The sequence below is a fragment of the Protopterus annectens genome, chromosome 7.part0 (genome assembly GCF_019279795.1).
Source record: "Protopterus annectens isolate FY-2018-M chromosome 7.part0, PAN1.0, whole genome shotgun sequence".
Lineage (NCBI taxonomy): Eukaryota > Metazoa > Chordata > Ceratodontiformes > Protopteridae > Protopterus > Protopterus annectens.
The window spans coordinates 1,189,520,123-1,189,533,809 of NC_056739.1; the positions used below are offsets into that span (position 1 = coordinate 1,189,520,123).

At 42.1% G+C, this 13,687-nt stretch overlaps 1 protein-coding gene across 1 annotated transcript in view; it reads right to left on the reverse strand.

The window, feature by feature from the left end:
• LOC122806148 (integrator complex subunit 6-like) overlaps positions 1 to 13,687 on the reverse strand; it is a 1,076,381-nt gene that overhangs the window by 473,287 nt on the left and 589,407 nt on the right. Inside the window, exon 6 of the mRNA XM_044076385.1 lies at positions 9,213 to 9,428. Coding sequence (XP_043932320.1) covers positions 9,213 to 9,428 — 216 coding nt within the window. The remainder of the gene's footprint in view (positions 1 to 9,212; positions 9,429 to 13,687) is intronic.

A 13,687-nucleotide genomic window follows, 5' to 3' on the forward strand; every position in this document is an offset into this window, starting at 1 on the left:
ACAGCTACACAGGCAAGGCTCATATACATAACACATGCAGAAAGTTATAAATCAAAGCGAAAAGCGATGATGATGAAACTGGGGAAGTTAGAGAAATAATGACAGAGTAGGATTTTTGGATGCAGGTCCTTAATGAGAAAACAATAACCAAATAGAATATTATATTCATACAGTAGCAGAAAGTGGACAAAGAACTAAGCCAACATGGGAATGCAGAAAGGAGATTTTTGCTAGTAGGGATGACTGCAAGCTGGGGTATAGAAAATAGGCAAAAGGGGGCTGGAATTTACTGGAGAAAACTGGCAAAGGTTCCAAGGTACTGGGAGCAAGCAACTAGAGAAAGGTAATACAGAGACCAAGCAGAAACTTGGACTGCACAGTTGAGGCAGCGAAAGGGATATGCGAGTGCTAAGTAAAAGACCAGTTCTGATAGAGTTTTTAGTTGAGTCTAGAATGGACGTTGTTAAAGTATGCGATATAAAATACTGCATAACTATGAGACTTAGAGAAGGTTAGAAAATATTAGAAAGAAAGACTGAAACAGTAATTTGCAAAGGAACAATGGGAGGACATCTGTACAACTTTCACAGATGTCACAAGGTTTAGGATGTTTGCTTTGAAGTGTTTGCATTGGTAATTTAATACCACAAGGCAGCCGACTTCATAGAATTTTTCCTCTTGTAGATAGCAAATACTGGAGGTGTGATGGAAAAAAACAGGTAAAAAGGAACATTTTTTTTTTGGTGGGGGGGGGGCTGTAACACATTGGCAGAGTTCATAAATTCTCTACTGAGCACTTTGTTAGAAATGTTGGGGAAGCAAATAGTTGCAACTGAGGAAAATGAGTTTTTTGAGCCATGACCCTGGATCTGAACTGCTTAGACATTGTAAGGCCTTATTACATTTAATGCTGCTGGCTGCCAAAAAATGATTAGAAACTGGAAACCAAAACTATACCAACTATAACTGAAGTACTACATTTTGGAAAATGAAATGAAGGTGGAAGCTTTAGGAAATGGAAGGAGCAAATGACAAAAACAAATGGGAATTTGTAGGAACAATACAAGCAGAATGATGCTCAGGAGATGTGACATTTAAAGGATGTCAGGAATTGAGCAATTTATGCAAGGTTGGAGCAAACGGTTACAAATAAAACATGCATGCCACAAAAAATAATGAAAATGTTAGCATAGTTTGTTTTCGTTTCAATATATATATATATATATATATATATATATATATATATATATATATATATATATATATATATATATACACACACTTATGTCCATTGCGTAAATTGTGATTTAATAAAGATGTTTAAATACTTTTCACTCTTCTAGGCACCACTAGAAGTTTTACATTGCCTGGAGTTAGCCAACATCATGGCCCTCCACAGAAGTCCCAAAATAGTGAGATAAGCAGGATAAAGCAAAAATTGTTGCCAACAGGGTACTTAATACTCGAACACTTACCTAGGAGTGGTCATGAACTCTAAGACAACAGAACAGAGACTGAATTGGCCTTGTAACAAAGAAATTAACATGGCATGGGTTACCCTAACTTTATAGCCAAGTATTTGGTGAAGGCCTACTGCTCAGAAGGCTCTGCCTAATCTAGGGTGGATTGCTCTTAATTTTCAGGTTGGAATACAGACATTTTCTGTAGACAAGTCCCTTACACTGTGGGTATGATGCGAAAATGACTGTCATGGTATATATAACTTTCTTAGACATGCCATTGTGAGAAGAGGCCAAGTATCCCAAAAACACACCATCATGATTCATTACTCAGTTATGTAATTTTTATATTTTAGTGAACTCAGTTAACTAGTTTATTATTTACTTAACAGTGTGAGCATAAAATTTACAATTGTTTACATAAACTACACATAATTTACTATCATATGCAAAATGAAGCACCTTGAAATGAGTCTGTTTTCCAGAGACAAACCACACCAACAAGCTCACATGTGAAACATTAAAAGAAATGTTCAAATAAAACTTAAGCTTATTCTTATATAATACAGACACTCATGAAATACATTCCACATGCATTACAAAAATCAAGCAAAAAAGAAACTACGCTGGTAATGAGGAAGCAGTATGATCTGAATTTTGTAATAAGATGCATGATCTATGCCCACTGCAACTGCACATTTTTTCTGCCCAACTTCCATGAAGATACTACCATTGAGGAAGGCAGGAACAAGAAATGTCTGTGCTTACCATATCAGTCATTTGTGATAGTCTTTCCTCAAAGAGTGCTAAACTGGATACTCCTTTTCACTATCTTCTGTACAGATATTTACTTCTTCAGTAATGTAACGACCTGCAAGCCTCCTGCCAGCGCACGTCATTTCACACAAGACAAAAAGGGGTACACCTAGACCCTAAGCCTCAGTTCTTCCTTAAGCCACTGAAAAAGCACAATTTGAGAGAGGTGGACAGGTAAACACATACTCGCCTAACGTGCAAGAAACTTCAATTACAGCACCCAGATGAATAGGAAGCCTAGACACTAGAAGACAGTGGAAAGGTAATTACCTTACTTCATCCACAGAAGATGCCTTCACAAACAACATACAACACACATTTGTTGCTTTGGATATTGAAATTTCCTTGAAGGTTATACAACAGTGAGGAATTCTAAACAGCATAAAACCTGAGAAGCCAAAGCTGGATAATGGCCAAAAAGCAAATGTTCAACTGGGCAACTCTTTTAAAGACAAAGTACCTAAGAAATATGGGAATCATGATCCCCATGTTAATTCCTGGTGAAGGTGTCAATCCACAGCAAAGGTGGCACTGTGAAAAATGCCTAGTGTAAACATCTGTGAAGCAAACATTAAAACTTGTCATCCCCTGGTGCAGTGGCCTTTGACAGTAGCATTTTTCAATGGCTGATGAGCCGTCAGATGGCAAAAAACAATGCAGTTAGCAATCTAATGAAGGACTTGCTTAGCAAAAGCCATGCCCTCCATCACTGGAGCAAAGGAACTCCTCATACAAGCAGCTTCAGCTAACATCTGAGTAGATACCATTCTTTGAGGATTTGAAAGGCTTCCCCACCAAATTGTTATTTCTGACAAGAAATAGGAATGTAAACACCGCAACCACAGACTGAAAAAACATGTTTATCACGTCTTGATGTTTCCTACATTTTGACACCATTTTTGGATTCTATGTATTTTTTTTTTTTTACATTTTTTTAATGTAATTCCAGAGTCTGCCCATGAGGGGTCCAGCATCTTGATTTTTTTAGTCTACCTCTAGGTTTCCTACATTGCAGTGTTGGGCTTTAAAATATTACATCATAGCTTCTAAGCTCCTGTCAATGCATCAGCTTTACTTGTGTTTTCATGTATAACCTGCTTTCCTTTAGTCAGTCAGGTTTAAATTACAATTTCTTGCTTTTCAATGTTCTTCTTCCGGCTTTTCCCGGTTAGGGGTCACCACAGTGGAACTCCGGTCCGCTAAAGATTGGCAGTATATTTTTACGGTGCTGAGGTGCCAGCCCAAAGCCCAACCTTCAACGAAGGCATGCCCATTCACACGTCTTTCGAACACCACTCGACCACAGGGAGGACATGCAGACTCCACAAAGAAGGCGCTTCAGCTGAGAATCAAACAGGAGAACCGCTTGCTGTGAGGCGACAACACTACCGCTGCACCACCGCGGCTTCACAATTTCTTGCTTTTCAATGACTACTTAAAAGACAAACGGGGATAATCACACAACAGCATTCTCAGTGCCTGTTACTTCATTTTATATCTTAAATGGCCAATTTTCATTCTTGTGTTATGCCCGAGTTGTAGTCCTCAAACTCATCAAGGATCCATATTTTTGCTATGGGCCCAGAAAACATTTTTTCCATCTACTCTTGTAAATCTTGCTACTAGACGCTTTTTGAGAAGATAAAAAGATATGCCTGATGGAGGAGGAGATCCTGGACTGTCTAGCAATTTATAGAATTGTAGAAACCATGCGGAGAGTTTGCGGCCTGTTAAGTCTGGGTGAGTCATACCTGTTAGGTGAGACAGGTCATCTGGAGATGGATCTAAAACCCAGGGTGGATGCCGTAGATGAGGCCAGAGAAAGGGGAATCAAATCGGACAAAGCCATAAGGGTGCAATGAGAATAACTGAGGGCCAATCATGGACTAGAGCATCTCCCAGTGACTCCCCAGCTGGAGGGATCAGGGCAAAGGACCTGCTGCACTTGTTATTGTATTGAGAAGTGAAAAGGTCACAGCATGGCTGCCCCCAGTGATGGAAAATTCTCTGTCACTATGACATTGAGACACCACTCATGAATACTCACAACGGACCTGCTTAGTTTGTCAGTAATCACACTGGATTTCCCTGGAATGTGCGCCGCTATTAGAAAAGTGACTGGAAAAGATAGCCTACTGCCACAGTCTCATAGCTTCTTGACAAACACAGTAAGATCTTGTTCCCCTCTGTTTGTTGATGTACCAGACCACTAACATATTGTCAGTCTGTATGGCAATTGTCCCAGATGAGAGAATGTCTTGAAAGCCCTGCAAGGCTAGGAGGACTGCCCTCAACTCCAGGACATTGATATAATGTCTTGGCCTCTTAGTGGGACAATGTACTTTGGACTGTCCTACCCAAGTACTGCCCACCCACCCCAAATAGGAGAAGTCCATGGTCACTGTGGCCTTGGACAGGGGAAGAGCACATGGACAGCCTTCATACACCTGCTTTGAATGGATCCACCAAAGCAGATATCGTTTGCAAGCTCCTCACCCAAGAAGTACATGGCCAGACCTGAAAACCTCTAGCAACACAGATTCCTCCTGGGAGGAGGTGTCGGGGGACCAGCCACCTTTTCTTTCAAGAGCTCCAGGATGTCTCCAAAGGAGATATCTTTAGGTGGTGATCTGGGGGACCTCTCCCTTGCATCAAAATTGGTGTCCTCTGTGAGAAATTTCTGGGGACAGTCTAAGTGCCTCCTCTTATACATTCTTTTCCAAGGACCTGCCTCAGTGGGGTGTTCTGGGGAAGTATCAGAAGAGATGATGATGTCCTGACAGACCGTCTGGAGACTTGTTCAGGTTGACTTGTCTCAGTTTAAGCAACAGCCAAGGCTCACAGCAAAGAATCAGATGAGGTCTGATCAGAGGGGGCAGGGATGTCTCTTCTCTAGCCAAAGAGAAAACCCTCTCCATAACCTCAAAGGCAAAAGGCCTAGGGGACAAAAGTGGACTGTGCAGGAACTGGAATATCTTGGACTGTCACATCCTGCAACCCCCATCAGTACACGACCCGAGGAGGGAGTCAGATCCGAGCTATCCATCTCCGATTCCATGGGGGAAAAAGATGGCAGAGACAGCTTCAGAGTCAACTCCACCCCCCCCCCCCCAAGAAAGTACAGTTGTGTACACTTATCATACATGTAGATGTTCGAGTGTATTCACTGTTGCAGTCATTACATTTGGGCTCATCTGGCAGGGAAGTGCATTCAGGGAAAATGGAGCCCAAATCAAATGCACCTCCATATCAATCAAAAAGAGATGCTAGCTGTACAGAATGCACTGACAGCCTTAAAGGACCATCTACATCCAGGACAATTAATGATAAAGACAGACAACACCACAGGTTTGCCTCCAAAATGACATCCATCACAGGTTTGCTGAGGGATGTTAAGGGTGAATTTAGGTGATTAGCCACGCTGCAAGGTTCAAAGTTTGGAGCAGAGTGTGCAGAATTTGGTTGTTCTGCTGAGACAGTAAGGTGTCTGAGGCAGATGCCATGGTGGAAGGTGTGACACATTGCTCAGGAGTGGGTACCAGTGTTGACGAGGCCAGTCTGGAGCAATCAAAATAATTTTTGGTTTTTCCTGTGGCTTTTAGCAGAACTTTGGAGAGCAGAGGCAGAGGGGGAAAGGCATAGACTGTTAGGTTTTTCCAGCTGAATGCTAGAGCATCCACTTTCCAGGCTTTTTTGTGATGAATTCTTGTGCAAAATTTGTCCAACTGATAGTTCTGAGGAGAGGCAAAAAGATCTATGTCTGGACTCCCCCATTTGCGTGTCAACATGTTGAAAATCCGTGGTTCCAGTTTCCATTTGTGTGGGTCCACGAGATTTCTGCTTAGTTCATCTGCCAGAGTATTCAGCTTTTCTGGCAGGAATTGAGATCGTAGCTGTATTTGATAGGTCAAGGCTGTGTTCCACAATGCCATGGCTAGTCTGCAAAGGGGGTAGGAGTGTGTACCCCCTTGCTTGTTTATGTACCACATAACTGTGGTGTTGTCTGTATTTATCATTAATTGTCCTGGATGAAGATGGTCCTTGAAGTCTGTCAGTGCATTCTGTACAGCTAGCATCTATTTTTGATTGATATGAAGGTGCATTTGATTTGGACTCCATTTGCCCTGAATGCACTTCCTTGCCAGATGAGCCCAAATGTAATGACTGCAACAGTGAAACACGAACATCATCTGGCTCAGAAAGGCTCAATGACAGCTCAGGGGAATCAACGGAGTCTAAAAGAAAGTTTTCAGATCCGATGACACCCCCAGAGATCTGAGGGCTCGGAAATAGTAGATTGGATCAGAGAAAGAGATACCAAGGGAAAGGTGGAAAAAGAGCTTGTGTACCCCGGTGGGAGTCAAAGCTGGGAGAACCCCCATACGAATCTATGCTTTGAAGAACTTCCTCATCATCCTATCCACATCAGCTTCTGAGAGGCTTCTGGAAGATCTAAATGAGGAAGTGGTGAAAGGAGGTCTGGAGTGTCCTTGTGGAAATCCTTCCAGGAAAGGAGAAGCAGGTCTAGATGAAACTGTCTCTGACAGAAGCAGTGGGGAATGGATCTATGGAGACCTGAATTACAAAATGGTCGGATTCAACTTTTTATATACTTTTGTAAGAGGCTGATGCTGAAGCAGAAGAATGATCAGGAGACCTCTTATGGGGACTCCTTTTCCTTTGGACATAGTGTCAGATTTGTTTTTGTTATCCTTTTTGGTAGGGGTTGAGCTCCAGCAACAGAGGAAGGAGAGGTAGACGGAAGAAGGCTACTTAACACTAGCTTGTTTCTACGATTTATTAAAGCTCTGTAATAGAAACTGCAGCAGATAGAACAGTCTGCTTCAAGGTGAGCTGGACCTAATCAATACACATATTCCTTGTGGGCATTGGAATTGGAAAGCTTGTGCCTACAGGTAACACATTTTTTGAATCCTGTAGATTTGTCATCTATTCCAAAACCCTTAGACACTACAAGCAAAAAACGAGCACTAAAACTCTGTGGAGAAAAATTTTACATAACTAAATTTAGAAAGGATTTTATTTTTTTAAGTTAGAAAAGAGAGAGGAAAAAGAAAAGGAAAGAAAATTACCAACAACTGTAGACAAAAATACTCTGCAGAATAAGAAGAGATACCAACAATGGCATCGGTAAAGGTACCAAAAAACAGTAGCTCAAAGAGGGTCAGAAAATAGCTAAGTTTATCTTACAGATTATGAGAGGGAGGAAAAAAACATTTAAACACAAAAATAAAATTACAGGCTAACTCACAAACCAACAGGAACTGAACAACTTGAAAAACTCCAATGAAATGTTCGAGAGCAAAGAGATCTAAATGTGAAGTTAATAGCAGCAAACAAGATCTGAGGCAAGTTAGGGTGGTGGGACATTGTGGGTACAGGGAGAAGCCCGAGAGTTATTTGATCAACTAATCTGGTAGAAAGTGGCAGAGTTGGACCAGTCAGTTCAGGAATGAATGAAAAAGACATCATATTAAATATTATCCTTCAGAAACACTTGATACTTGTGAAAACAGTTGTTTCCCTACAAATGGGGGCCTCAGGTTCTGAAATCTTGGAAGCAGGGATCATAGCTAACAAATGTCTTCCAAAAGGCAAACTTTTGATTTATTAAACTTGAAGACTTCAGCGGGACAATGGGAGCGTTTGTTAATTTCAGAAATGAAGTCCTAATGAGGAGGAGAGTGCTTCAATGGAAGGACAACAGGACCACCACCATAAATGAACTGCTTTTATCAACCCTTAGTGGATCACAGCCCTAACTCTTGGAGTGGGGGAAATACATTGCGGATAATCAGTCTTTTGTGTCATGACTGCAACCACTGGGCAGAAGACTCCAAGTCATCTGTATGGAAACAGGTTAATTATGACTAACTTGTAGCCACTTGTTTGGGATACAGACTTGGCAATAATCTGGGAAAAAATGCACTACCCAAAGCAGATGCCAAGCCTTCACTTATTATACAACCCTCATCATTCATCAGGGAAGAAAACATGAGCAAGTCTGATACAGTTTTTAATCATATGGACATGGAAGGCTGTACTAAATATAAATAAGCATCCAGAAGGGTGCAACTGAAATCTGTCCCCCATGTCCTTCAACTTCTGATGGCACAACTAGGGACTATGTGAAGGAGTCTCCTGCTAATACCTATAAAGTACATTCACAACTGCAGTGATTTTAAGAGATGTGCGCTATGCATGAAATGTCTCCCTCCTGACTTTAAGCAAACAGGGCACACCACTGGCACTTATAGCTGTGCTTCATGTTGTGCTCTTCTCCCAGTGAGCAGAGACAGTGCCAACATGTATCTTGGCTCATGATATGATAGCCATAAACACTTGGATGGCTTGTACTTTCCAGGCATCAAATGCAGGAACTTTACTGCACTGAAGTCATAGCTGAGGTCCAAACTTGCAAGTGATAGAAAAGACCAAGGGGTGGAATGTCTAAATATGCTTGTCTAGTCTGGCACAAAACATTGTGGCATATGCAAGCACATGCATTCCCCCAGCAAATATCTGAAGAGAAAAACAGATGAGCTAAAGGAAGCAGGAGGGATCTCACACATACTAAGGAGGGCTCCTGAAATGACCGAAGACCACACATCACTGTTCATTCTGTTGCTAGATCTCAGTTCTTTCCCCATCAGTTTAGACCATACACATTACTGGTCATGCAACATCTACCAATCACTCCCTTAAGATCCACAAATCATAATACCACAGGTCATGTCGGCAGTAATGCCATCTTTAGTCACAACAATTTTTCTAAAAGTCTTACTAACATTAAAAGTGCATTACAAATGGGCATTAAGCAAAGTATCTCACTGTTAAGAAAATATATTTCAGTGAAAAATGAATCTAAAAAATTACTAAATTTAATGTCTTAGGTGAAAAATCAACATATATTACCTTGTTGAGAAGAGCTATCTGAAATCCTGCAAATTCCTTTACATTTATTTCATTCAGCCGCAGTGGAGTTTCACCTGTAATACCTTGAAGCAGCTGTTTGAAATCTTTACGATGTGCCAGGGACAGTCCACCAGTCTGGTTTTTCACTTTAATCGAAGTCTCCTGTGGAACCTTCTTCCCAACCAATCCAATTATTCGGTCTGCTTCCATCTTGGACTAAAAGAAGATTTTGATAAATTTAAATGGGTTACAGTAGAATAATTAATTAAAAAATGCAAGCACAAGTCCTTTAGTGATGTCACAACAAGCTTCTGAAAAGAAAAGCAAAACTATAAGGCACAACACAAAAGAAGACAGTAAAGCACAACTATCTAATGAACTAGATGATGTCTGAGAAGGATCATTGTTGCAACAGTGCTAAATTACTATGGCTTCTGCTACAGAGGGCTCCATGACTGGTTTGATTTTCAGAGTTTAGCATAATCACCCCCCCCCCAAGGCCGCGGTGGTGCAGCGGTTAGCATTGTCGCCTCACAGCAAGAGGCTCTCCCATTCGATTCTCGGCTGGAGCGCCTTCTATGTGGAGTCTGCATGTCCTCCCTGCAGTCAAGTGACATTAAAGACATGCAGGTAGGTGCGAGCGCAAATGGGTGTGCCTTTTTTGAAGGTTGGGCGTCACGCCGGCATGTCAGCACCATAAAAATCCACTGCCAATCATTAGTGGACCAGAGTTCCGCTGTGGCGACCCCTAACCAGGAAAAGCCGAAAGAGAGCAGAATTCTTCCCTTGGATGGATTAATATCCCCAGGACTATGATATCAGCATGTTCCCAGTATTGGACATTCATGTGCACCATCTTCAGTTCTTGCTTGACCATGGTGCAGAACATGGGGACTCCCCCTATCTGACCCCTGGGCACCCAACTATTAACGTGGAGGATGTACCAAAAAGTGCTTCCTGCAGTTTCATGGCATAGGAGGCATTAAAACTCTGGGAACAAAGGCTCCTCCAAATCTGCCCAGACTTGAAGAGGCCAGAGGATATGTACCGAGGACAGATGTGGATATCTGGGATGGGGAAAGGAACAAGGGTAAAAGGATACCTACCTTTTCTTGGGAACAAGTCACATTGACAAATGTAATTTCAGTGAATGCAAAAAGAGCAAGGGCTGTTCACCAAAAGCAGAGTTTGCATTTTTCTCCACTGTTGTGCAACCACAGAGTTGGTATACACAAGTTTGGGGGTTGTTCCCCCCCCACTGCAAAACATTCGCTGAAGGTAGTTTCAACAAATGGATTTTTTGTTTGTCCATTCACTGAAATTACCTTTGGCGACTTGACATGAATTCCAACTATTCTTTGATGTCCCTATGAAAAAAAGAGGGATAGGAGGAGGGACCAGTGACTACAAGAACAGCAATCCTACTCAAGCCATCTACTACCGGGTTATGTTCCATACACAACTGCACTACATTCAACATACACATCACTGCTGAAGTACTGCTAACTACTGGGATGATTCCCAGAAATTAAAAGGGCCTAGATGGTGTTTAGCATGCTGTAAGAGAATTACTTAAAAGTGTCAGCACAGGACCAAATTGCTGCTTCCAATATGAATTGCATTATCTGCCCTCTCAAGAATACTAAAAGTGGCCAGTGTCCTTTGTTATTTATGCCAGCCCTTTAGAGATGTCTATTTGGAAACTATTCAAACTTCCCTTTTAGTTATCAATGGCATAACCAGTTGGTCAGATACTTAAACTTCTGTTTCTGTCAAAACAGTACCTCAAATTGCTTGTGAATATCAAGCAAATGTAAAATATCTCCTGAAAGTAGTTTAGCAGGCACTCTATCTTATTCTAAAGGAAGAATGCATTCAGGCTACTGAAGTTCAGGAGGGTCCCTGGGAATATAAAAGCTTTGGAAACATAAATATGACATGGGAATACAATGTTAAAACCCAGTGTTTAGACAGGCTGAAGTGCGAACTGTAGCATCCTCTCTACCACCTATTGAGACTGTGGGTAGCTTAAACAGTTGCCCAGCTACAGTCAGAAATGAATGTAGCATCCTCTCTACCACCTATTGGGACTGTGGGTAGCTTAAACAGTTGCCCAGCTACAGTCAGAAATGAATGCCCTTGGTTCTGCAAAATGTTCTCCCTTGTGCCAGGTATTCTGTAATGACCTTAGGAAGAGCAGCCAAGCCAAAGGGCATAGAGATAAAGTGTGCACCAACTGCCTTGCACCAGTGTTCCCTGTGAACAGGATACAATTTTATTTCTTTAACAGGAAAGTCCGACTTGGAATGAGCCAATTTTCAGTGGAGGCCATTGGAGAAACGTTCCAGAAGCATATTTTTGTAACGTGGGAGGAAACAGGAGCACCTGGAAAAAACCCACACAAATGCAGAGGACATGCAGACTCTGCACAAAAGGCACCTCAGCTGAGAACTGAACTGAAGACAGTCTTGCTGTGAGGTGACAATGCAAACCACTGCACCACTGTGCCGTCCAAATTATATTTAAACGTATAACTGACAGGCATCTTTCAGGTCCAAAGTGGTTGCAAGTGCCCTTTGTAGAAAGAATGGGTGCAAAGGAGCTAGCAAAAAAAGAAGTTATGTCATACCATAATGTTCCATCTGTGTTGTAGATCTTTATTCATTCATTACTGTTTGGACTTCGGTTCCATCCTCGGAACCAGCACGGCCGTTACCAAGCTCGCGCCAACCAAAAACTCTCGGCCAAGACCTACCCATAATGCCCCTCTCATATTCTCTTCAGATCGAGTTTGCCCACCATTATAGTACATAGAAATAATAAAAAAGAGATAGTAGGAGGCTTTGTCTGAGCAAATACCTTAACTAAGGAAATCCTACAGTCCACTAGGAGATCAGGCAGGGGGAAAGAGGGCGGGAAGTAATGAATGAATAAAGATCTACAACACAGATGGAATGTTATGGTAAGACATAACTTCTTTATCTGATGCTGTAAATCTTTATTCATTCCTTACTGTTAGGACAGAGTCCCCAGCTACTTGAGTCCTGGGTGGCCCTAAGGAAGGATATTTATGAGCACCATAGAACCAAAAGATGCACGTCCCCTGGAGGCCAAATCCAATTTGTAATGAGTGATAAATGTATGAGGTCTTGCCCAAGTGGCTGCTGCAGAGATATCATCCATAGAGGCTCTGGAATGAAAAGCCACTGAAGTAGCCATTGATCTAGTCAAATGAGCCTTTATTCTGGAAGGTAAAGACACTTTATTCTGATGGTAGATAAAGGTAATGGCATTTCTAAGCCAAGAAGATAAGAGTCATTTTGGAGACAGGCCTACCCAATCTGGGTCCTGCAAAGGCCACAAACAATTGATGCATTTTTCTGAAAGATTTAGTTCTGTCCAAGTAAAAACGAAGTTGCCTATGAACATCAAGGGTATGCAAAAGATACCCCCCCCTCTATTTGAATGCTGAGGGAAGAAAACCGGCAGGTCAATAGATTGGTTAATTGAAACCCAGAAATGACCTTGGGCAAAAAGGATGGGCCAGTACGTAGGGGCACTCTTTCCCTATGAAAAATCAAGTAAAGTCTCTTGACACTCAAGGCCTGCAACTCGGATGCTCTTCTCGCTGAGGTAAGGTCTACTAGAAGTAGAGTCTTCAAAGACAAAAATTTCATATCACATGAATTAGCAGGTTCGAAAGGAGGGCTTGTTAACGACTGAAGCACCAAAGTCAAGTCCCAAGGTTCTATAGGGGGCTTGACAGGAGGTTTAACATGTAATACCCCTTTCAAGAAGGTTTTGCACAGGCGGTGTTACATAATAGAAACATTATCAAATCCACTGTGAATGTTTGCAATAGCTGCTAAATGCACAGTGATTGTTGATGCTGAGGCTCCTGCATGTAATAGAGTAGTCAGATATTGTAGAATCTTCTGAACAGGCATGGAGTAGGGGTCGACATTATGATCTTTAGCCCATGTAGAGAATCTAGGCCACTTACTAGAATACATTTTCCTGGTGGAAGGTTTGTGCGAAGCCAGAAGAATCTCACGACCAGGAGATGAAATATCAGGTAGCCTGGCAATCATCGAAGTGGAGAAAACAAGCTGTGAGCTTGAGGCTGTGGTGGTTGGGGTTAACCAGTCCCTGAGGGCGAGATAGCAGACCCTGGGATTGATCCAGGATCCACAGGTTGCGAATCAGATGAAGCCATAGGAAAGGGAACCAAACTTGACGGGGCCAAAAAGGGGCAATGAGGATCACTTCGCTTCTCAACCTTCGAGCTTTCTGGAGGAATTTTGGGACGAGGGGAAAGGCATACAGCAGACCCAGGGGCCAATCATGCATCATAGCATCCCTCAGTGACTCCCACTGAGGGGGGATCAGGGCAAAGTAGATTCTGCATTTGTTATTTAGGGGGAAAGCAAACAGGTTGCAGAAAGCTCTGCCCCAAAGGCGGAAGATCTGATCTA